The sequence below is a fragment of the Nyctereutes procyonoides genome, unplaced genomic scaffold (assembly GCF_905146905.1).
Source record: "Nyctereutes procyonoides isolate TBG_1078 unplaced genomic scaffold, NYPRO_anot_genome, whole genome shotgun sequence".
Classification (NCBI taxonomy): domain Eukaryota; kingdom Metazoa; phylum Chordata; class Mammalia; order Carnivora; family Canidae; genus Nyctereutes; species Nyctereutes procyonoides.
In genome coordinates, this window is record NW_026575155.1 from 549,724 (window position 1) to 575,283 (window position 25,560).

General features: G+C 40.7%; 1 protein-coding gene across 2 annotated transcripts in view; it reads right to left on the minus strand.

Annotated features, from left to right (window-relative positions):
- The window catches only part of APP (amyloid beta precursor protein), a 264,416-nt gene that overhangs the window by 102,583 nt on the left and 136,273 nt on the right, over window positions 1-25,560 (minus strand). The window contains exons 6-7 of one of the 2 annotated variants that reach the window (XM_055313494.1): window positions 17,889-18,094; window positions 1,487-1,654 (exon numbers count right to left, since the gene is read on the minus strand). In XM_055313494.1, the coding sequence (XP_055169469.1) occupies window positions 1,487-1,654; window positions 17,889-18,094 (374 nt within the window). The remainder of the gene's footprint in view (window positions 1-1,486; window positions 1,655-17,888; window positions 18,095-25,560) is intronic. The other variant, XM_055313495.1, reaches the window with a different exon arrangement.

Here is a 25,560-nt window from a genome sequence, read left to right on the forward strand (position 1 = left end):
GCATACACACACACCATTTATATTCCAAAGAGTAAATCCACCTTAGGGAAATGGAGAAAAAAAGTTGGAAATCTGCCAAGAAACCTCCTCGGCAGCTAAGCCAGTTAGAATCTCGGTAACAAAAGTCCTTTGTTCAAGAGGCTCCAGGCAACAGAATCCCCTATTGTGTTCCACATTACCTGACCTAATTAACTTCTTTGTTTGAAACCGAAGAAAGGAGTCTTTTGAGCTAGAAGCTACAATCTTCCAATGGCAGCCAGAGAAGAAGCCCTTGGGGTTACCAGTTCCTACACCTGTTCTCACACATGATAGAAATGGAGTCATCCCTTACACAGGAGACCAATAGGAACTGTTCCATTTGATTCCACTTAGATACTGGCCTTCACAATAGAAGGTCTTCATGGGGCAGGTCCTTTTGTTGTTTAGCCTAAGCCTATGATCACAGCGGAAAAATTTATATAATCCCTAGGAATCCCAGGCAGGAAATGGTAGTTGTCACCCTCACGAAAACAAGGGAGAAAAGGCAGGAGTCTCTCAAAGAAGAAATGCACAGCTCCTGAGCTTAATCTTTAATTTCTCGAGCTGAGTCATTAATTTCTTCAGTAGCTTCAAATCTACTGATGAACAAGAGTCAATAATTAAAATTGGGACTTCCAGGAACATGGAAGGCTGCTAAGAAGAACAGAAAGAAGTCCCATACGTCTGGTCCGTTACCTCCTGAGTACTACCTCTGTGGGAAGAAGTTTCATCTCACATTTAAGTCACTGTCACTTCATGCATTTATGCCCCGGACTTAGGAAAAGCTGAAAGTTGGGGAGAGAAGGCTTTGAAAATTCCAGTCCCCGGGTCTCTGGCCATTCAAGGCTTCTAGTGCTAAGTGAAGAGTTTTCTTCGGTTTCCAAGGGAAGACACTGACAAATGGATACTGCAAGTGGGGGGCCCTGGGGCCTTTCTGTCCTCGGGCATCTGAAGGGCACACGCTCAATTCAATCCCATTCTCTGCTGCCACCAGAAAAGTCGCGTGTCACAAAAATCACTTAAAGACACCCACGATGACAAAGCGAGGCGGCACCAGGCAGCAGGCTTCCAGCGGGGGTTAAGCCTCGCTTGCACACGCACCGCTCATGCACAGACCCGGACACACAGGCGCACGGACACACACGGAGGTACACATGTGCAGAAACACGTGAGAAGGACAAGACGGTGTCTCCAGCCTGGCTGACAGAGAGGCACTCGGAAGAAGTCCCTCGGGGACAGCGAGGGAAGGGACACATCCAGGGCCATGCTCTAGTGGAGGCAGACGGAGACGGGCGCTCGGGGGTCGAACAGACGGGAGGAGACGCCGGGCAGTTAGAGGGGTGGACAGAGACGCGGTTAGTGTAGCAACAGACCCGTTCCCGGGGCCCAGGGAGGCCAGTCTGTTACAAAGGGCAGATCAGTGGCGAGAGAGATGAAAGGCGGCCAGGCCCGAGGAAGGTCCACTTACTGACGCTGCCACACACGGCCATGCAGTACTCCTCTGTGTCAAAGTTGTTTCGGTTGCCGCCACATCCGCCGTAAAAGAACGGGGCGCACTTGCCTTCGGTCACATCAAAGTACCAGCGGGAGATCATTGCTCGGCATGGCCCCGTCTCGGCTTGTTCAGAGCACACCTCTAATCAGAGGACACGTGGGGAACCACATTTAGCATGAAAAGGTCACCGGCTCGCTGTTCACGCACCCGTTTGTCTTAGGCACTAGGCCTCCCCGGGGTGGGGACCTGGGCTGGGCCCCCCCCTCTGGAGGCAGAGTCGGCCAAACATTTTAATCGCCTCCCAGGACTCAGGAGTTCCCTCTGAAACAGAGCAGTGCATTCTCATCTGGTTCAAGGAGCGTAGCTCCGTAGCCGTAAAGGGACTCTGGCTCGAGGGGAACAGATCTCTTAGCTGCTTTTAGGTGAACCCTAAGTGCCCCGAAGTGTCTGCACACCGAAACATTCCTTCGCTACGAGGAATAAACTTCTCTTCTAGGAGAAGCTCAGGTGGGCTTGAAAAGGTAAAAAGGGTTATGTCTGCTTAGGGTGCAAAAAACGTCTCCTCTCACAAACATCTGATTGCTGTCCTTCACGAAGGACAGCCTTGCCTCGGAGTGTAAAATAATTACACCTATTTTGAAGGGGATCCGGTTTTCAGAGGGCCAGCCTGTCCACTGACCCTATTCGAAAAGCCTATGGAACGCCTGCAAATGGGACTTACAGCAGATTATGTTAACTCTGGTTAAATACGATTTTTGATTTTTTCATTAATCTGTCCTGCGGGGAATAAGGCACAAACAATAAAACAGAGTCAACCAAACTCGAATTTGTTCATACCATGTACCTACCATTTAACAGCAAAGCACATCTTACCTGTCAACATGCTTTGCCACCCTCCCCAAGATCAGTGCCATAATCCCTGACTGATCCAAGTGTAGTGACCGAACTGTTTCCATTTGTAAAGTTACGGTGATTAGAACCAGAACTCTTCCTCCCATGTATATTCCCTTTTTGTTATATGTAAGACAATTCTCCCTCTGAGTTTGTGTCTTGCCCTAGCTAGGCTTATAAAGAGCTTGTTGATGCCTTAGCACACACAGATGTCTTGCTTATTATTATTAGTTTTACTATCACACCAAGGGAAAGCATCCTTCTAAAAGAGAAATGTCACGCAAAACTCAGTTTCCAAATTAGGAATATTCAACAATATTCTTCTATTCAGTCCTTTAGTCATTCACTCAAAGACAAAGATCCACACAATGTCTATGTAGATGAGAACTACTGCTTAACTTCCCCATATACACCACTTATTGCCCTTTCCAACTGAGACAAAGAGGTGGTGGCAAAACCAGAAGCAACCACCATCATGCTGATGTCAGCAGAATAGGGAAGGACAGTCAGCATGGAGCTCAAAAGGTAGATGTCAAATACTGTGCAGGAGAAAAGCCGGTGTAATGGATATCCAAGGTGATTCTGGCTCTTTAGATGGTTTTCAGATGAAAATACCTGGCGCCAGGAGCATCAGGCTCAATGTCACCCATCTCTCAAGTCTTCTCCTTTGGTACTGCTGCTTTCAAAGTCCATCCTTGCCAAGCCATGACGTGTTTTTAGTTTGCCTTCTGCATAGAGCTCTCCTATACGATGAGAATCTGCCAACCCGTTCACGCAGGCTTCCCATCCACTTGACAGTTTGATTTATCCCCGCAAACTAAAGGACCGGTATTTATACTTATAAAGGGTCAAACAGTTTTGGGAGTGGCGGAGAGTATGATCACCTCTGAGTTACTGACAAAGCAGCTCATGGGCTCTCAAGCTAAAAGTCACATGCTCCAGATGTGGGCTCCCTGCAAACCACAGCCATCAGCTGTCTCCACTCCGGGACCTTAATTAGTCTCTCTGTTGTAAGAAACACCTACAGGTTCTCTCCTTTGTACTTCTCTCACCAATCTGTACATGTTTATGTGACATGCTCTTTCTTGTTTCTGAGATGTGAGAATATCCATCAATAATTCCTTCCTCAGGCTGCACTAATTCCAACAAGACTGCAAAGCAATGGTGTCTTCTGTACCTACACTGTGGTTGAAGCTGACCCTGGGGTTGAAAGAAAGGCACAGGATGCCTTCACCCCATGGCATGACCCGAAGTCATGGGACCATAGGCAACAAAACCCATTGTGCCTCAATAACTCATGACAATCCCCACATTTTGTACCATGTAGAGTAACAAATACACGTCTTCTTGTACTTGTCTGCCGCAGACCCCACGGTGTACAGCATGGCTGTGCAGGGGCAGGAAACTTGTCTTAATATCTCCTGTGCACTAAATAAAAGTGCTAGAATTCTGGGTGGGTGAAAGTGCAGTAATGGGAGAAAAGAATGATGATCAAAGGACATGATCCATAAAAGACATCTGCCTTTGTGTGTCACCTAGTCATTTCTTCTGATAAAGGCAAAACCTCCCAGTCTAGAACTCATATGGCATTTTAATATATTGTTGTTTTTCTATACCATAAGTGAAACACTTTTTATTTTATAGCGTTCATTTAATTTTTCTTCTGGCCTCATTCAAAATGGCTAGGAAACCCCTTTGTTACACCTGATTTGTAGAGTCCCAATCAACTAAAAAAAGCATTCAGGACTCAAAATCCATTTACATGTCAACTAAATGAATGGAATGAACTACCCGATGAGCTCACAATCCTTGCTGGGGTCTCCAGTTGTAAGAGTCTTTCAGACTGACCCATGAATCTGAAAAAAAAGGCAAAGAAGAGAGTGACACAACCTTTGGGGAGTGTTTTGGTGGCTCTCCTGACATCATCAGGGCTGCTGCATTCCTGACGTCCTCTTTGGAATATAAATGGCCCCAAATAGTTGCATGACATTGGCGTACATAGACATGGTGAGGCGTAGCCGCCATCAATCCCACAGTACTCACATATAACGTGTGATAATGTGGTCAGAGTTGGTATAAGAGTGTGTGATAATCTAATGTCCAGTAAATTATGTATGGGGGAGTACCCATACGTGAGCCTAGAAGAACAGGGGTACGGATGGGTCTCTGTCACTTTGAGGCCTCTCAAAGACGAGCTTTGTCTAGCTGGTTCTGATCTGCTGACATGGAGAATTCATTCCAGCTCCCTGAACCAGAACAAGCATGGCAGGAGAGAGAAGGTAGCTCATTAATCCCTCCAATTTTCAGCACCACCATTCTACCATCGAGGTCCCATTTCCCATCACTTGCCTGCTGGCTAGGACTAGATCATTAACTTCCTAGAGTAGTAAAGCTCATTTCAGAGGGGACACAGTGGAAAATTATTTACAGTATCATTTACCGAATGCAGAGCATTTAGGCCTTCTAGGACTGTAACCTCTAGAACAGAATTCACCAGAAAATTAGAAGTGCAGTTTTCTTTTCTGCACCTTCATTTTCTTCTCAACATGTAAAATCCTAAGTAAAAAGACTCACATTCTAAAGTCATTCAAATTCCAATCCACCTTGGTTTCTATTCAGGCTTACGTATCGTAATGAAGGAAAGTTGCCCAGAATAATAGAAACAGGGATCTGAGAATGTTTAAAGTCAGACAGAAATATTGGCACAGACTTGCATGGGCATCTAAAGGAACGGTGATCTTTGTTTATTCCTATTTAATTCTTAAACTTCGAAGATCACAAGTAGGTATCTTACTATTCATCCAGCTGAATTCTGCGGGCAGGGAAGGCTTACTCTCTTCTTTTACAAGAACTCTATCCACCCTTCAAGCCGAGAGACCACTCAAACCGAAATGCTAGTGTACACAAAGCATATGAGTTTATGTGCTTTAAGCATCTCTATGCGTTTTAGATCTTTGTAAGGTAGGCCTTGCCAAGATCTGAGTTGGTTTCAGCACTAAATCCCATTTTCTAAAAATCAATATTATATAAATACACTCTATAGGAGCAAAGCTGGAGCTCCCTACAATGTATGAAATGATTAGGCAGTTCACTGTCCAAAAACCACAACGCTTAACCACAAAACATTAATTCTATAAATAGATGTCAAATTAAAGTAAACTTTATTGTGGACAACCAAAATTAGAAAACGTTATACTTTAAAAAAATATCAGCATGGAGAAGAGTTGTTACGTGACAGCTAGGATGAGGGGGAAATCACCATTTTCAAATGTACAATAATTATAATGCCTTCTTAAAAAGCAAGATTAATAGGGTGCCTGGCTAGCTCAGCTGGTAGAGCATGCAACTCTTGATCTCGGGTCAGGGGTTCGAGTGCCACATTGGGCATGGAGCCTATTTTAAAGAAAATTAATAAATAATGTAAAAAGTTTAAAAAAATACAAAGCAAAATTAATAGATAACAAATAAGTCTTAAATAAAGCACTAACTAAAGAATAATTTTAGAATAATGTAAAGCCAATTTTTATTATTTATTTTTAATAACTAAATTTCAATTATTCTGACTACAAGAATATGTGTAAAATAAAACCAGCATTGTATGGAATGTATAAGGTTAAATTTACAAATTTTGAGAAAGCAATCACTTGAATAATCCTAGAAGGGTTTTTTTTTTATAGAAAGCTAGGAATTTTTTTATAGAAAGCTATATCAATATTCTGATATTGCAAAAGAAATAAAAAATATGGAGAATTTCTCCATATGCTATAAGAATATATGCAGAATTAAAGTTCATATGTAGTACAAATATATATATTTTCTTTGAGCTAAAAATTACATATCTTGAAATTTTTTTTTAAGTAGTCTCTACACCCAGCACAGAGACCAACACAGAGCTTCAACTCACAACCCTGAGATCAAGACCTGAGCCGAGATCAAGAGTTGGGCACTTAAGCAACTGAACTACTTACTCAGCCTCCTCCATATCTTGAAATTTCAAAGTAGGGTACAAAGGGCAAATATAAGAAGATAAATAGTCTGTGTAATAAATCACTTAACATTAACAGTAAAATAAAAACAATGACAGAAATATTAAAATCTACTAAATAACCTTATCTTTAATATTTCCAATAGGAGTTGACTGATTTGCCTAATCAATCTGTTAATAATGAATATGGCCAGCTTCAATACAGTGTATAATAATTTCTTTCACTCTAATTATTTCTGCAATTCTAAATACTACTCTAGGGTGAACTTTCTCAGCCTAAGTTATTAGAACACATCTCATATTCTGTTGAAGAATAAAGTAGACTTTGTGTTGAATTCAGAAGAAAAATTTTTTAAAGGCAACATACTAGAAAAACGATTTTTTAAGAGTGTATTTTTTGCAACAATAGATATTATGTACTTTTAATTAAAAGGAGGTTTGTATAATATGCTTGCAAATATTAGTAAGTAGTCATCAGAAAAACTGTGCAACAGAAAAATAATTCTGATCAGGGCAATAAATGACTACATATTACCTAGCATTTATATTTTATTAAATAAAGGCATTTAAAAACTGGATAACAAATCTCACTTAAGCCCTAAATGTGGGTTGGACTGTATAAACAAGTTATGGGAACAGCTGTGTGTGTCATGAAATCACTGACGCAGCAAGAAAAGAAGGGTGTTGCGGAAGTCTCTACAAGATATCTGTAGCTGGCGAACCTGTTACTGAATTGTGTTGATTCTCTGAGGCCATCCGATACATCTGTCACTCCAATTATACCTGACCCAATTCTCACATCTCCCCATGATGAAAGAGTATTTATAAAATGCCACCTGAAGGAGATTCACTTGTAAGTATTTAGACACATCGGTCCTTTCTAGGTGGCGATGCTGGCCAGCATTCACTTTAAAAGGGCACTACTACGCCTTTTCCTTTGTTTCCTGTTATGGGAATAAACTTGTTTTTCACGAAGCTGTGTGGTTAGTCTGAAGAGCAGCACAGTATCATAAGAAGCTCCAAACTGAATAAGATAAGAGGTCAAGTCCTCTGCTGGAAATAATGCGAAGTGATTTTTCTTAGTGACTGAGAGGCAGGGTATGCTGGGAAATGGATTATCTCCGGGGGGGGGGGGGGAGTGTGATTTATTATGTTCAGTGATTTATGATGTTCAGTGGCTTCCATGGTGTAAATACTCCCACCACTGGTATGTCAAGCTATCAGTGGTTGTGGCTCACAAAATTCCTGTGTACTTTAATAATCTTTACAGGCTAGCTGGACTTGTCTATACTGCACCAATGAGAGGAATTTCAAGGGCACAAATGAAGCTAGTAATACTTATATATGTAGGAAGATTAGTAAGTTTTCTAATTTGCTTGGTATTGAGAGCTGGATTTTTACAAAATTGCTCAGTGGGAAGACAGGGTTCTTTCACACTTGGTGACATTTGATAATATATTAGGAATACCACCACCATAGGTAAGGATGGTTTTCCCTTTCAGTTTCTTACTCCCTATCTTAATCTCCTACATCTGTAAGATATGAGGGGTATGCTGGGCAGCCCGGGTGGCTCAGTGGTTTAGCGTTGCCTTTGGCCCAGGGCCTGATCCTGGAGACCTGGGATCGAGTCCCATGTTGGGCTCCCTGCATGGAGCCTGCTTCTCCCTCTGTCTATGTCTCTGCCTCTCTCTCTCTCTCTCTCATGAATAAATAAAATCTTAAAAAAAAAAAGATATGAGGAGTATGCAATGCTACTAGAAACTACCCCTCAAAGTACAGTCCATGAATTAGCAGAGCCAGCATACCTGGAACTCAAGACCCACTCCAGATCTCTACCTCTGAATCTATGCTTAGCAAGTGCTCCAGTGGCTTAAATGGACATTAGTGTTTGAGAAAGCAGTGTGATCAACCCTATCTTTTATGTGCAGTTGAAATGTCAAAACCAGATATGTAAGATTCAATCACTTTCTAAAATGACTAGAGGGGATTAGTAAAAAGAAGCGTAGATTTTTGGCTTATAAAAAGAAGTCCACATATATTTAGGAAAAGAGGAATACAACATATTTTAGTAGAGCTGTTAAGACTCAAATATGCTGTATCTTAAAAACTTAAGTTAGCTATACACATTTCATTGACAGTGTTTCAATGCTGGTGCCTTAACAAGATAATAATTTTCTTACTTACATATATGTCTAGGAAAACTCAGACTTCTCAGAAATCTGAATTCAAGTGATAATGTTCTTATCATATGCCAGAATACCAGAAATCAAGTTATTTTTACTTAGAGAAACAAAGAAACAACAAAGGAGGCTTGAAATTTAGTTTCCTTGTATCATCTCTCCACAAAGAAATAATTACATGGAGTTCCTTTTCTTGCAAAAAAGGATGCTTCAAGATAATGGGAATCCAGGTGGGAGGGCAGTCCTGCTGTTTCATGATTTTTTTTTCTGGGGGACACTGAGCATGTTCACCTTGCCATTTTAGCTGGTCTCTTGTCACAGTACCCAGCAGGAAAGGATGGGCAGCCTCCAGCTGAGAACATGTGTCCCTGATTGCTATATGGACGCTAACCACCATTTGCTATTTTAAAACAGTGTACCAGGAGAGAGTGAATTGCTTTTGGAATACAAAACAAAGCTAGGAAGGCAGTTTTTCTCCATCTCTATCTCTATGGCAAATATGCATATGCAAGATTTTAAAAAAAAATTTGTGCTGATCGCTTCTAAGGTACTACATTTCATACCTTACCAGATATCTGTTTTCACCTGATAAATGAGTACTTATTATCTTTGTTTTAGCATATGTTTTATTTATCTCAGGCAAAAAAGAAAAAAAAAAAGTTCACTGGCTACCTACATTGTACAAAGTGCTGGATTAAGTGTTACAGCTGACATTATGATAAGACACAGTCTTCCAGGGGTGTTTCCCTGTTCACATATTTAAAACTGGACATCCCTGGAGATCCCAGTAACGCAGTCCAGGAGTTAGCAAGTTAGCAACCAGAGAGATGTTGCCCCCATTCCCACCCAGGGGACATCCAGCAATGAGAAGAGACATTTTTTTGTTATCATAACTGGGGGTGTTCCTGGGACCTGGTGGGAAGGATGATACTACTAAATATTCTGAAAGGAATGGAAGAGTTCCAACAAAGAACTGTCCAGTCCAAAATACCGTTCATGCCGGGACTGAGAAACCCTGCCGTGGTCCAAGGAAACACCAGAAGGATTCATGCTGCATTTTAGTGGTTTTGCCCAATCCTGAGACTGGGGACTAATAAGCAACAGTTGCTGACATCTCAGAAATCTTGAGTAACCACCATTATTAAATTCTAGAACAGATTTAGTGAGGAGATTGTCTAAGGAGGGCTTTGTATTTTTCTATCATGAAACATTAGGAATTCAGACAGACATGCAGGGAACACAAAATTTCTATTCATATTCTGTCTCAGAAATTATATCCAAGAAGAATATAGGTAAATTTAAGAAAAAAGAGAGACAACCCTATTCTCAGTTAAATACTCAAACCATCTTACCATTATAAACTAAACACAGTGCACCTTTAACAAATCTTTGGTTCTAAACCCCTTTAACCATCTCCAGGGTCTCTTAAATTTTATTTACTTATTTATTTTTAAAAGTTTACTTTATATTACTTATATTTTCTTTTTTAATAATCTCTGCACCCAACACGAGGCTCAAAATCATGACCCTGAGATCAAGAGTCACATGTTCTTCTGACTGAGCCAGTAGGTGCCCTCAGAGTCTCTTAATTTCTGAAATTTGGGCTTTTGCTGTCTCAAAGACTGAAGGGTTTTATTAAGCATCTCTTTGATGTGAGATTCAGTCAGCCTCACCTCACCTGGATCTCTTGCACTTCTAACAAAACCCTAACAGGTCAGACATTGAAGTGGCTGGAAACCGGTGATGACTTTTGAGAAGGGCAAAGTGGTTGACAGCTAAGTGAAAAGAGGTGTTTAAGGCTGTATTTCACCCTGCTTAAATCTCCAGAAAGCATTTTTTCTAAAAGGGAACTACAGATTTCCATTAAAACCCATGAATCTGTAACCTGCTTGTGGAAATCTGAGCCTCTACTCAGTGAAGCATATAGATTGGCTAAAAAGCCATGTTTCTGAAAATGACATGATGTTTAAATGAATTGTTCTCTCACTTGTGGGATTCTTTTATTAGGTTTGATTTTTTTATTGCAAACTCCTCCATGTTGTGTAGATACATGCAATTGTTGTGTCTGGGGCATTTGTTTATTTTTTGAACAGCAACTGATTCGGGGAAAAACATGAGAAAGACTAGCATTTTTTTTTTTTAATCTGGTTTCTGGACTTGGAATGAAATTCTTTTTATTTTTAGTAGATTGCATTAAAACACCTTTGGCTGATTAGGTCCATTCTAACATTGAGCCTTGACATAAACAGTGTAGGAATGGAACATGAAAAGTACAAGCCATGAGCATGACTAGTCACGTAAAATATCAAACAAAATGAGGATCAAAAGCATAATTTCCTATCTGGGTACAAAGATCTTTGGGAATATCCTAAACCATACTTTATGGTATGCAAATTATATCTCAATAAATTTGTTACTGAAAAACTAGGAAATTATATATGTATACACACACAGTTTTTTATATGGCTCTCTTCCTCATTCTGACATGCTAAACAAACTACCTGACAAGGAGTTTGGTAAGCAAACTTTCTGAACTGGGACCATCCAGCTATATGAAAAGAAGCTGTCAGTGCCATGCTAGGTCTCTATCAAAGTGTATACCAAACACCTCAAAATTAATGGCTGTCATGCCAGGGACACAAAGTAACAGGCTGCCACCTGTCACAGTGCCCAGTGCCAAGATGAGTTTGCTCAAAATCATTAGGAAGGATGCTACATTCTGATCCGAACAGGGGTGTATCTTACTTGGCCTTAGTCATAACACTGAGGTAAAGGCTTCTTCTTCTTCTTCCCTTTGCCTTGTTCCCAAATACAAACAGATTTATTTTCATTTTTGGACAGCATGCTGCTCTGAGGCCTCCGACAAAGAGTTTGTGAGCACATTTTCACATTCCTAAGTCAAGCTCAGTTTTCCCCCAAACTTCGTAAAAAGTTAAAGATGAATGAAAAGCAAGACTCCTATTTGTGAATTACAGGACAGCTTGTTTAAGCGTCACATCCAGTACAGGCAGGTAACAATGGAGTTAGGAGCATCAGGCGAAGGTCTGGATCCTCTACCTTGGAGATCAGTGCAAGCCACTCTGATTTACTGATGACAGTTCTTGAGTTCTTTCTGTTTGGTATTCCACACACTGGCAAATCTCAGTGCTTCTTGTAAAATCAATCCTATGTCAACTTCTCATCAAAGTCTTTGTTAAAACTTCTGTCTCCAGGCTGAGCGGTCTCCTTCCTCTGTGGGGCCAGAAGTTCCTTACCAGCCAGGTCCAAGAGACTTGTGTCTCTCCCCAGCAGGGAGTGTGCAGGAATGGCCAGAACAACATGAGTGGGCTACCTATTCCACTAACCAGGGCAGTGCCCAGCATCTCAGAGTGTCTGGCTGATGCTGGTGGAACATACAGCGGTAAATCACGTGGTGCTTGTTCCCAGATTAATGACTCCCAGAGGGAGAAGAGAAATAATTTAATTCTGCAGAGTTCAGTTATCTAGCTCAAGGCAAGCAACATTAGACCAAACTTTTTAACTTCATCATCATATGCGATGCTTAAAGAGCTACCTGTATCACAGTGTCTCTGTCCATTTAATAGATGAACTTCCAGCAGGTTCAAAATACCCCCAAGAAATGAAACACTATCTTGAAATGCAGTAGCATTTAATCGTATCTGGGTTTAATTTTCAGCTAGACATAAAATTTAACTGTAGGCATTTTATTTTTTATTTTTTTAACTGTAGGCATTTTAATATACAATGTATATTCATAAAAAATATTTTAACCAAGAAACCGAGTTTAAGTTGTTATTCTTAATATACGTCTATAAATATCCCCTCTTTTATACCAACATAGATGGATACATATTTATGCTTTTTATAGTTACAAAACCCCAATCTATTGGATTACCTTTGGCATTTCTAATTAGTAATAAATGTTAGTTCTCTGAAAAATCAGAATTATGCGTATGATTGTGAAAACTATAGAAGTTTAGGTTAAATGAACACTTACGGTCTACCAGGAACTGTGTTACCTGTTTCTCACAGATTACACTTCATGAATCTTTACAAGATGATTAAAATAAGGTAGGTATTGTTAAACCCCACTTTACAGAGGTAAAGCAGTGGGACTTGAAGGTTATTTGACTGATACAAATTTACATGGTTAGGTGACAAGAGCTGGGATTTGATTCTGGGCAACCTGTGCTTTTAAAACAAACCAAACACAATGTGCCAGGCATTACTGTAAATGCTTAACAAGGATCAGATAACATAATTTGTTCAACAAACATGCATCATTCTATCAGCATCTATATTGTACACATGAAAAAAGACTTACCACGGTTACTTAACTAGCACAAGGCCATAAAATCACTAAAAATTCTCCCTTGAACACTATATTAGTCTGCCTCTTAACTAAAATAAAACAACCTTAATGAAATTACCTTGGTATGGTAGTATCTGAAACATAAAAACTTTCTAATATATTTTTAAAAGATTATGAGAGAGAGAGAGAGAGAGAGAGAGAGAGAGAACGAACGTGGGCAGGGGGAGAGGGAGAGAGAGAGAATCTCAAACAGGCTCCCTGCTGAGTGTGTGGAGCTCAACACCGGGCTCGATCTCGTTACCCTGAGATCATGATCTAAACCACAACAACGAGTTGGATGCTTAACTGAGACACTCAGGTGCCCCTTCTAATAGTTCTCACATGACCCATATATCAGGGGTTTTGTATAAGGACCCAGTTAGTATATACTTCCAGCTTTGCAGGCTATATGGTGTCTCTTACAACTACTCCACTCTGCCTCTGTAGCATGAGAGCAGCTACAGATGGTATGTAAACAAATGGGATTGGCTGTGTCCTAATAAAACTTTTTTATTAGAAAACAGGAGATTGGCCATATACAGCCCATGATCATAGTTTGCTGACCCCTGATCATCATCATTATTATCTAAATAACAATTCTGAAATTTAGGAAATGCTCAGTGTGAAATAATATAATGAATATATGACTAAAGCAAAGGTATACACATCTACCAGGGAGCACAGGTTAACTGAGCTAGTAGGTATTATAAATAAAAGGAAAAGGAAAAAAAAATTGACATTAATGAAGTAGAAATACACTGGCCCATGTGGATCTAAATGCTGGCTTTACCACCTCCCACCTTCGTGACTATGGATAATTAAAAAAAAAAATTCTCTAGGCCTTAGCTGTAAATGGAGAAATAAAATTTCTCTCACATGGCACAATTACAAGGATTAAAAGATAGAAGTGACTGCTCTAGAGTGGTTAGCAACTCCATCTTACAACATAACCAGCTCCCCACTACACCTTCCAGGGTAGCAGGGTGCCTGGCGACCAGAATGGGCACAAGGAATATTTGCTGAATAAATGTGCACCTGCAAAAAAACCAAATTAATTCTAGATGGACAAAATAGGCTAGAATAAATCAAAGATTGTCATTTATTATAATACCAATGTTTAATCAGAGTTTAGAATCCATGATTGAATCAGAAATTGCCCTGACATCTTGGATTATGAAGTGTTACCCCTTCTTGAATCACAGAGAATTAGGAGCAAGAATCTAATATACTGTTGTTTTACTCAAATTGGTATTGGCTTATTCCACTGGATCAATATCCAAGTTTTTCTGAAGTACCAAAACCAATAAATCCTAAAACCAGATGGATATAGCACTGTGTGGTTCACTTTTTCCTCTGGAATTGGTAATAAAGTTAGAACTGACATCTTCTACTTCAGCATCATTGATTCTAATATAATACAGCTGAAAATTTTATGACCATGCCAAAATGACCTATACTTTCCTTCTCTCCACCTATTTCTTTCAAATTTAAATAGGTTACAGAATGATCGAGCTTTTGTTATGAAGCACATTAGGAATTGTATTAGTAGCAATATGTTGGTAATGAAGAAACAATTTTCTTATTAAGTATGGTTGTAAATCACATTTTCTCTCAGATACTGAAACATTAACATTGAAAACTAGGTTGTAAGCCTCTTTTTCAGTATCTCATCTTTGCAAGTCGCTTCTGATTATTATTTGCAGCACGAGAGCAGGCTACTTATAAGTAGAGTTTTATGAAGTCAGCAACTGGGTATGGCACTGCTGTTGTCTTCATCAGGGAAGAGTTAGCTGGGAATAGAGAAAACTCTCTGACATGGAACCGATATACTGTAACATGTTGCTTTCCCAGAAAGACTTGACTCATACTTCTGTCCATTCAGGAGTCTTACATGGGACGAATGGATTCCTATGGATTCCTATTAAATCCTCTTCTCTTTCTAGCCTTAACAGCTGTTACTGAAAATGACCACATTGTGTGTTTAGAAGGTCACTGTTACTGCTCTTTTTGCCATAAACATTATTAAAACTTGTTATCTTTTAGGGCTAGCTTCTTAAAAAAAAAAAAAAAAAAAAAAGCAAACAAACTCCCTAGCTTAGAGATTGTTATAAAAAATTATCTTTTAATTGCCTTCATCTTCCTATAGAAAATACTGTAACCTGTGCCCCTCTGTGTTTTATCTTAGCTAATAACGCCACAAGCCAAAGAACTGGACTTATTTAGAACATAACAAGACCATATTATCTCAAGAGAACTGTGTCTGGTTTTGGAATATTGGCATACGTTTATGTGGCATTTTCTCATTATACTGCATAAATTATGTTATTCCCTGTTCACCTATGCCCTCACGGCAGTAACATCATAACAAAATCTCTTCATTGTTTCTCCCAAAAATCCTCAGCACATGGCAGGTCCTAAAGTGATCATCACCCTCAGCTGATGCTCATACTTGCCAGCCTGGCATTAAAAGCCTCCACATTTTAGCCCCAACCTGATTTTCCTGTAACTCTCTTATGTAAGACATCTGCTTTTATTTAAATTGGACTGACCTTGTCTCCCAAATATGCCACGTACCTTCCCATGGCAAACCTGTCTTGCTGTCTTGACTGACTCTAAGGTACACTAGAATAAAATCCATCGGTAGGCCTGCTACAAGCCCTTCTACTTCTGGTTCAAATGCCACCTCCTCTGTAGACCCTTCTCTGATCAGTCTCTTACTCTTTGTTTTTTTCTTTTTTTTTTTATTTTTATTTATGATAGTCACAGAGAGAGAGAGAGAGAGAGAGAGAGAGAGAGAGAGGCACAGGCACAGGCAGAGGGAGAAGCAGGCTCCATGCACCGGGAGCCCGACGTGGGATTCGATCCTGGGTCTCCAGGATCGCACCCTGGGCCAAAGGCAGGCGCCAAACCGCTGCACCACCCAGGGATCCCAGTCTCTTACTCTTTGTAGTAGGCTCTGGGCACATACTTTTAAACACAGACTGTGTTTTTTAAACATGACTGTGTGTTTCTTTGATTTAAATTTCCTACTAGACTTTAACAACCATGAGGGTCGGCTGTGTTCTCATCAGAGGATCCACCAAGCCCATCAAAATGGCTTATACCCAAAAAGTGATCCGAAAACTAATGCTAAGTAGGCATTTATTATGTAAACAGCTCTCCTGATGGAGATCACAAGAACTTCAGAGCCACTACAGAATACTAGCTGCTATAATTCGTAGTCACACATCATTTAGGTTTCAAGAAGAGAGGCTCTGAAAAATCTGTCCTTTCCCTCCTAGGAAAATAGAAACTAACAAGTTCATTTTAGCTCTGCCACAGATGGTCCTAAGAGTCACATGAAACTCACTTTGGGAAGGGATGCTTCAGGGATTGAAAAAAACCATGGCTCAAACAAAAGGTGCATGTACTTAAACGTATACCTGCTTATACGAGCCCTTGTGTGCTAAATGCAAGAAGTGATCATTAAGTTGGGAACAATAAAATTAAACTATCTTTTACTATATTCTTTTAAGAATATGCGACTCTTTCAATGAGTTTTAAGTTAACTCTGAGTGTTCAACTCAGAATGATCTCTGTTTTAAAAACTATGGGTTAAAGAAACACAGAACCTCAAAAACATTATTTTAAGTGAAAGAAGCCAGACACGTAAGACCATGCACGACCACGCTTATATTAAATGTCTAGAAATGGCAAATCTGTAGAGACATAAAATAGATTCATTGTTGCTTAGGGCTGGCAGTTGAGAACAAGAATTAACTGAATGGTTGTGAGGAATCTTATCAGGATGATGGGAATGTTCTAAGACTGGATTATGATGATGGTTGCATAATTTGGTAAATTTATTAAAGCCTCTGATTTATACACTTATATGCTGAAAATGAGTGAATTTTATATGTAAATTATACCTGAATGAAGGTATAAAGAATGCAGTGAATGGAAGAAGATATTACAGTGATCATTAGATATCTACTTAAGGCAGAGAGAAAGTAACCCATTTTAAGCTCCAATTTAACAACAGAGCTGAACTCATTTTAACCTTAATAAAAAGTGAGGAAGACTTATGAGTTCTAACATTTGTGGACAGGCTTTGAAAGCACTTAAACACATTAAAACTCCATCCATCCGTGTTCACCCAGCCTTACTCTACAATCAACTTTCATCTTTTGCAAAACAAATGCATAAATCGTTAAGATATGTAACCCGACAACTCACTAGTTGCCATAATAACGTTTGGTTGTTTGATGTAAACTCAATGCTCGCTTTTGTTTCATGGAGACAAAAAAGGGAAGTCTGTTAGTTCATTCACGCCACAACATTCTTAATAGGAGTATTAATTAAACAGAAGAAAAAAAGTGCTAAGATGTTAACACTGTACCTACCTTTCAAAGAAAGCACTGTCACTCCCCCCGCAATAGAACAGTGTAAAGACAATACAAAAATCATCCAAGGTAAATTTCACAGCAAAAAAAATAATGTGATAACTTACCAAATGTTCTTCTTCTTTAATGAACTTTAATTCCAACTACTCACTCCACTAAAATTTAGGGATGCTTCTGCATGATACTACACAAAAGCTAGTCCTTGCCCTGGAGGAGCTCAGAGGCCAGGTGGTGAAAGAGGGAACAGGTAGTAAGAGTGGAATGAATACCCATTGCCAGGGGAATACCCAGGAGGTCACCTAACTCAGCCTCTTCCAGAAGAGATGGCACCTGGTTAGGGGTAGTTTTGTAGAACAGCCTGGGGGGTGCCAAGCAGCATATACAAGGCATGGAACAGGCTGCCAATCAGGATTTCACATTATTGGAAATGAACTGTTGGACTGCTTGTCAGGCCAAAGAGAGTCTAACAAGCATACGGCTTGTTACTTTGACTCTTACTTCTGGCTGGCAAGGCTGTGGTGGTGGGCTGGATGCAGATTTCAAACCACGTCCCCAACAGAGGAGATCCAAGCACACAGCGAATTACCTCGGACCACCTCTTCCACTGACTCAGTGGTGGTGGTGGTAGTCGTGGCGATGCTGGTGGTTCTCTCCGTGGCCTCTTCGTAGGGTTCTTCTGCCTCTTCCTCTGCCTCATCGCCATCTTCGTCATCCTCATCATCCTCGGCTTCCTCTTCCTCAACATCAGCCACTTCTTCTTCTTCCTCCGCTACTTCCACTACTTTGTCTTCACTGGAGCAGGAAATAAAAATAACAGGAACAGTCAATCAAACAAATTTCCGAAAGGGGGAGAAAATCAACATCAGAGGATTTTGGTAATTTGAGAGGGAATGTGGTATCGAAGAAACACACAAGGCCCGAAGCCAGCAGATCCAAGTATGAATCCCAGGCTCAGAAGATCTACGGGCTCTGTCTTTGTTTTTGTTTGTTTGTTTAAAGATTTTATTCCTTGGGGCACCTGGGTGGCTCAGTGGTTGAGCCTTTGCCTTTGGCTCAGGATGTGAAGCTGGGGTTCCAGGATCAAGTCCCGCATTGGGCTCCCTGCAAGGAGCTTGCTTCTCCCTCTGCCTCTCTCTGGGTCTCTCATGAATAAATACATAAAAATCTTAAAAAAATATTTTATTCCTCTATTGCAGAGAGAGAATTAGAGCACGAGCGAGGGGGAGGAGTGAGGGAGAGGGCAAAGCAGAACCCCCAGTGAGCAAGGAGCCCAACACGGGGCTTGATCCCAGGACCCTGGGGTCATGACCTGAGTCGAAGGCAGACACTTGACCCTCTGAGCCCAGGTGCCCCAAGTCTACAATGTTTTACCCCTGAGCACAGCTCTTCTTAGTTTATATAGTTACAAATTGGAATACCATGATTCCAATTATAGGATATTCTGGAAGAGGCAAAAACTATGGAGACCGTAAAAGGATCAGTGGTTCTTGGGGGAGGTGGGGTCAGGGTGAAAAAGGGAGGGAAGAACAGTGGATTTGTAGAGCAGCGAAATTACTCTGTATGATACTATAACAGTGAACACAGGACACATACACTGGTCGAAACCAACAGAACTGTACAACACAAAAAGCGAACTCTAATAATTTATGTATCAATATTGGATCAGATGTACCACACTCATGAAAATGTTCACAACAGGGGAAATGTGGGGGTGGGCAGAGATGGGGGAGAGGGGAATTCACTGTACTTCCTGCTCAGATTTTCTGTAAACCTAAAACTGATCTAAAACAAAATAAGAAAGCCTATCAAACAGGATCGAGGAAGGAGGATACCCAAACTGAATTTGCTATATGGGGATGACTTCTCATTTTGTAATATGAAAATACCACACAGCATCTGCATGGTAGATACTCAATTACTTAAATAAGTAAGTACTTAAGGTGGAAACGGGTTCAAATATTGCTGCTCAAGAGTTTTAGCTGGATATGGATGAGGAAGAAGAAATTGGTGTAGATGAATCTGTAATGTCCAGTGGTCAGAGACACCTACTGAAACTATACAGCAGTGCTTCCTACCTTTGCTTATTGTGTAAATGCTGTAGGATATCAAGTATTTCAGTGGTTCTCAAATGTCGGCGATGACCAGGATCACTTGGAAGGCTTACTGAAACACAGAGCATCAATCCCCAGGGTTTCTCAATCAGTGGGTCTAAGATGAGGCCTGAGAACATGCATTTCTAACAACTCCCTGGGTGACACTGATGCTCAAAGTCAGAGAATGATATTCTGAGAACCAATGGAATATGCAATCCTGCGAAGAATGGTAGGGAAGGGGATCAGCAATAATATGTAGGACATTAAATATGTATATACTGATGCACAGTGGTGAGTAATAAATCAGCACACTTTAATGGAAGGAAGAAAGAAGGGTATGTCTGGAACAAATTAGAAAGCCCTAGTAAGATATCCTTGTGGAGATTGTGTACCTGCAGTGCAGACATGGTGGAGAGCATTTGAAAGATGATAAATGAAGACAGGAACTAAGTGTTCAACAGTAAAAGTATGTATCATATGCCATCTGGCCCGATAGAAGAAATACAGGTTTCATCCTTGCTCAGATCACAGAAACAAGAGAGACAAAAGATCGAGATGTGGTGGAAGGCTTCAACCTACCAGAGCATATGCCATAGGTCTCATTAGACAAGAAGCACCACAGGAACAGCACTGAGGGCTGCCACGCTGACAAGTTTTCCCAGAAAAAAAGAAGTGGAGGAGGTGCTGATTATTACCCCACAGCTGACTCTTGCCCAGAAGCTCGAGAACCTGGAGAGTTTGTGTGAGTCCCACTTGGAGCCTTGGTACGCTTCAAGCGAGCTGGGCAGTGGATAGGAAGTCAAATTTCAAACATGTTAAGGAACAAGAACAGTAGGATTCCATGGTGTGGGAAGACAGAAAGGAAGATGGCAAAAGGCTTCCATAAATTGAACCAGAAGGACAGCCACAAGTAATTGTGCTGAGGATAAAAAAAGAAAAAGATAGGTAAGGAGATGAATATAGCACTAGAAGGAATTCCTTTAATCAACTGACCCATAATTTAAGGAACTTTTATAGACATTCTATAAAAATGTATCCAGTGTGCCAAGGGGAACACCTTTCTAATTTTGATTAAATATGATGCAGGGATAATAAATCAACACATCCAATGTTGATGCATGTGGCTAGAGAAAAAAGAGAAACTTACTAAGCAGAATAAATAATTTATTAGTGTGTTAATTAATAAATGAAGTGTAATACAGAGAAAACCCTAACCAGTTATTTTAACATTTAAGACCAAGAAGAAAAAGGTAAAAAAGGGAAAATGTTGGCACTGATAATCAGATAGGTAGGTATAGGCCTTCATCTGCTTAAAGACAAATGGGGTACAATCTTATTTCCTGATTGCCTGGATTCCTGCATAAAAGTCTAATCGAGGCAACATTTCCAAAGAATTCTGAACTTAACTGTTGCTCACATGCTCCAAATTTTACCCAACATCCTGCCTCCTCATTTTTCTACAGAATCTCAATGTTTTACTACTGTGCACAGAATAATGATCTGCTGTGTGCCACCAGCCTGCTTCTTCTCTTCCGTATTCAATCAAATTACAGGCCCCAATATTATTACTTAGTTCTCTAAATTAAGTAGAAAATTGAGGTAAAGCCAGGCAGAAAAACCGAACCAAACCACTATTCTCCTTAAACCATGAAGTGTGCATGCTGTCTTGCAGCACGACTGGAATGACAGGGCCCCAGTATGTGATCTGGGGAGTAGACAGCAGTGTGCTTCCAGGTGGGCCAGTACAATTAGGACTGTGGGTACCCTGGGAACCTCCCTCAACCTCCCCTGTTATGACCTAAGGCTCCAGACAGAAAACGTGCTTATGCAGAGAGCTAGGTTTCAAGTGATCTGCGTTCTAGCAGGTGTCTAGCCACACACACACACACACACACACACACACACACACACACACACACACACGGTGAAATACACACCCATCATCCATCACTGCATCTGCCTGAGCAATTTAGTGGCATAATAACAAGGAACAGAGATACATAATAGTTCAACTGGCTGAGGAATTAAATTACTCGGCCTAAGAGAACTCAGGTCCAGTTCTTATTACCATGGCTTTGATTTCTGGAATTAAATTTAGATGTCCATGAATTCAATTATCTATTTGGACGCTATTAAAACAGCAGCATGCAGTTATGTTGGAACGATGCTGGATCTTCCCAAAGAATGTCAAACGCACCAGCATGACGCTGCCAACCCCAGATTCCACAGATAGCAGGGAACACAGAAAGGGGAGAAAGATTTACTTTTCCACCAACCCTGCGACCGCCCGACGGCTTTGTTCTGCATAGTGATTGAGGCGAGCTGGTTTTGGGGAAGCTGCTCGCAGTGCAAGGAAACGCCAAGGAGGGGCTAGTGGATGGAAGTGTGAGGCTGGGCGTCGCAATTTCCTTGTAAATAATCAAAGAACTCACAAGAAAATAATTCATTGCTAACGCGGTGGAATATTCATATCACATTCACACATCTTAGCGTCTGTCAATTTACAGTAGACAGCTTTTAAGGCTTTTAAAGTCCAATCATGAGAAACACTTCTAAAGAATGAGGGAGAAATGCTGATCATCTCAGGAGCATCTGACTTTAATAAGAAGGTTAAAGGATCGGAGGGACAGGTCTATGAGGAAATAAATCTCTGATAATGAAATTTTACGTGTCAGCATGCAAGAGTTTACCCTGATGAAGGATATGCTCCATCACAAAGGTGACTCTCCTTGTTCTTCTAAATAAAAGCTGACCTTGACAGCTTCTACTTTAAAGTGGTTGCCTCCCTGAAGTTCCCTTCAGATAGGGAAAAGATTTCAATTTGCATACCAGTTTTAATTCCTTTTGAATCATGCAAAACAATTCACTATCTGCCTTCTCTAAAAGAGCTATACTTACTCTTCCATAACGTCTGCTAAGACTGACTTTCTGCTGCCATTTCCAGGACAAAGGAGAGGAAGCAACACGAAGAAAGTGGTGATTGCTGGGGGTTATGTGACTTGGAGGAACCTGGGACTTGAACCTCAAGGTGGGGAGGAGGATTTGAATTCAATTACAATGCCCAAAATGGAGCACCAAACCAGGACCACAGGGCCTGGCCTCCCCAGGAAGATGCTCACATACAGGCATCTTTATTGAACTAGAAAGGGGAAGAAAGCATCTATCCCCCAGAGTCAGGAATAGAGACAGAAGACAAAGTGAATTTTTCAAAAGGTGAACAAGCTGTTTTCTTCTCTCTGTTCCAGTCCTTGGTCCTCCCAGAATTTACCCTGGAGGGTTCCATGGCCAGAAGAGTCAACGTGTTCCAGGAGAATGCACTCTCTGAAACACTGCTTTGAAAATCAGGAAAATTACGGGGCACCTGGGTGGCTCCATGGTTGAACATCTGTCTGCCTTTGGCTCATGGGGTCGTTGATCCCAGGGCCCTAGGATTGAGTCCCATGCCAGGCTCCCCACAGGGAGCCTGCTTCTCCTCTCTGCTGCCTATGTCTCTGCCTCTCTGTGTGTCTTTCATGAATAAATAAAATCTTATAAAAAAAGAAAATTAGGAAAATTAGAAGTTGCCAAGAAAACATGAGAAAAGATGAAAGAATAGAAGCTTATTCTTCATGGTTCTGAGTAAATGATTCGAGAGGGGCAGCTCTGGGTAAGAAAAAGCCAGTATCTCTCCCATCTAAAGGCACTGTTAGAAGGCAAACCCAACTGGACACCCAGCCTGATTACATCCATGTAAACTGTGAAAACAGGCACCCCTCCATGCTGCTGCCAGGGTTCAGAGGACGTGCTGCATTTTGGCAGGAATGGGACAGAAGGGGGTGATCAGCCAGGCTGGGCAGGGACCTGAGGGTCAGGTCTCCGATGCGTGTTCAGTTTTGAAAAGCCATGGAGCTGGGTACCTGTGTTATGTGCACTTCTCTTTCCGTAAGTTATAGCTCAGCAAAAAGGGGTACAAGAGAAAGGATACTTCTATGTATTGTCCCACTCTTCTTGAATATTCTCACGAATGAGCTAGAATAAAAGCTCTATAAGTTGATAAAATTGTATTTTCAAGGCCTCCAAATCTGAAAAAAAAATACACTCCACTACAAACCCTAAATCCCATTAGGGCACAAGTTATGAAGGTAGGAGGCAAATAATAATAGTAAGTATGACGATGACGGTGATAATGTTAATGGTATGTGGATATAAAGTATATACTTAAGAATTACATATAACAACACATGTATCAATCTTATCACTACTGAAAATCTTTCACTATATGAAGGGAATACAAATAATTATGTATATATACATATAGATGTACATATGCATAAATATATACCTATACATGTATATACATATGTATGACTCCTTCAACCATGGCCTCCCTAAATAGGTTGAACTGGTTAAGTAATTAATTTTACAAATTAATTCATTAACACAGATATTTTGTAAATGAATTTGAGGCTCACATAGGATTCAATCCACCATATGTTGATGATTACCAACTTTAATGTACTACTCAAATCTTTCCTGCCTATAGGTGATATCATGTAAAAATAACCCCTACAGATTTCTTTTTAGTAGTCCACTGAGTTTCAGTATAGTTGTTTTGATGACATTCCTCAGTATGTATTGTTAATTTTCCATTTAAAAGATCTGAGAATTTGATTAGCCTTTTCTCCTGAAGAAATGCATTGTGGCAGAAATTGCTGGTCAGCTACCCTGAAGCCATATCTAACTCCTTTCTCCCATCCTTTCTTCGACCAGAGGAAATAAGAAAGCGAACATTCCATGCCCTATCCTCCTTGCAGATAGTGAAGGCCATGTGACTGCCATGTCTCTGGATAATCAGATGCCAGAGGACATCTGCTTGGGCCTCTAGTTGGGGTTTCTATGAAGGTTTCACTTTCCAGATGATAAAGCTCAGCATACTGAGTAGTCGGGGTGCTTTTGTTCCTTTGACCTCCTTTCTACTTTCTCCCTGGAAGAGCAACAGCCGTCCATCAACGGTTAGTTGATAAGCATTCAGATGGAGAAGCTGATAAGGACAGTGGCCTGGATAGATACAAAAAGGTCACATCTGGGCATCCCCGCATGGTTCCCTACCACTAATGACTGGGTTTTCAGTTATTTGCAGTTAAAAGCATTCCTTGCAGATGGTTCGAATGCTTCCCCCAGACTCCAGGTTATGGACTGTTGTTTAAGGGAGAGAAGGACAAAACTGAGACACCAAAGGTTCATGACTCAGGTATTAAGGGTGAGATACAGACAACCTTACTCTGAAATGAGAATGTGTTATTATTTTACACATTTAAGCGGAATGTCTCTTCTGGGCAAGAGAATCTACACTTAGTACTATATGAGTAAGACATACTGCCTACTAAATGCTTTAGAAATTCAAAGGGGAAAGTGATTCTGGTGAGCTAGAAACGTGTGAGCTGGTAGGATGTGAAGAGTGGGTGTGAGGATGTGGGAAGGATATCCATATAATGCACAATCAGAAATAACGAACACGTAAGCTTCACTGTAACAGAATACAACATGGTACTGAATCTTAATAGTGAGGTATACTAAATTGCAGAGATCAAGCGTTCAGGTACTTGTTCTTTAGTCAATGGAGAGTTAAGTATTTGAGTTGAAACAAATGTACACCCGTTAACGAGCAAAAAAAGGGTCATGCATTAATTCATCCATCCACTGAGCCAATCTATTAGATGCTTCTCTATGCCACATACTAGCCATTCAATTAACAATGTTTATGGGGCTTTTGCCAAGTGCCATATGCTATTCCAGACACTGATGGTGGACTTGTGAGCAGGACAAAGACTCTACTTTCCTGGAATACATTTTAGTGGGTGAAGCACATCCACAATAAATAAGAAAAAAAAATAGAAGTATACAGGGAAAGGAAAGGGAGCTATAACCAGGGACTATAGTACATGTGTGGGGCAGGGAATGGGGGCAGCATTTCAGATAGGATGGTCACCAAGGCCATCAAGACATAGAAGGCTGAAAGGGTCAGGATGGGACAGGAGAAAGAGCAAGTGCCAAAGGCCCTGGCATACGAGCAGGCTTAGTATTATGTAGAGAAAGCTGGTGAGCTTAGGGGGCAGTGGATGAGGGGGGAAGTGTGAGTTAAGGTGATGGAGACAGACAAGAAGGGTGTGACACAGTAAGGCCATG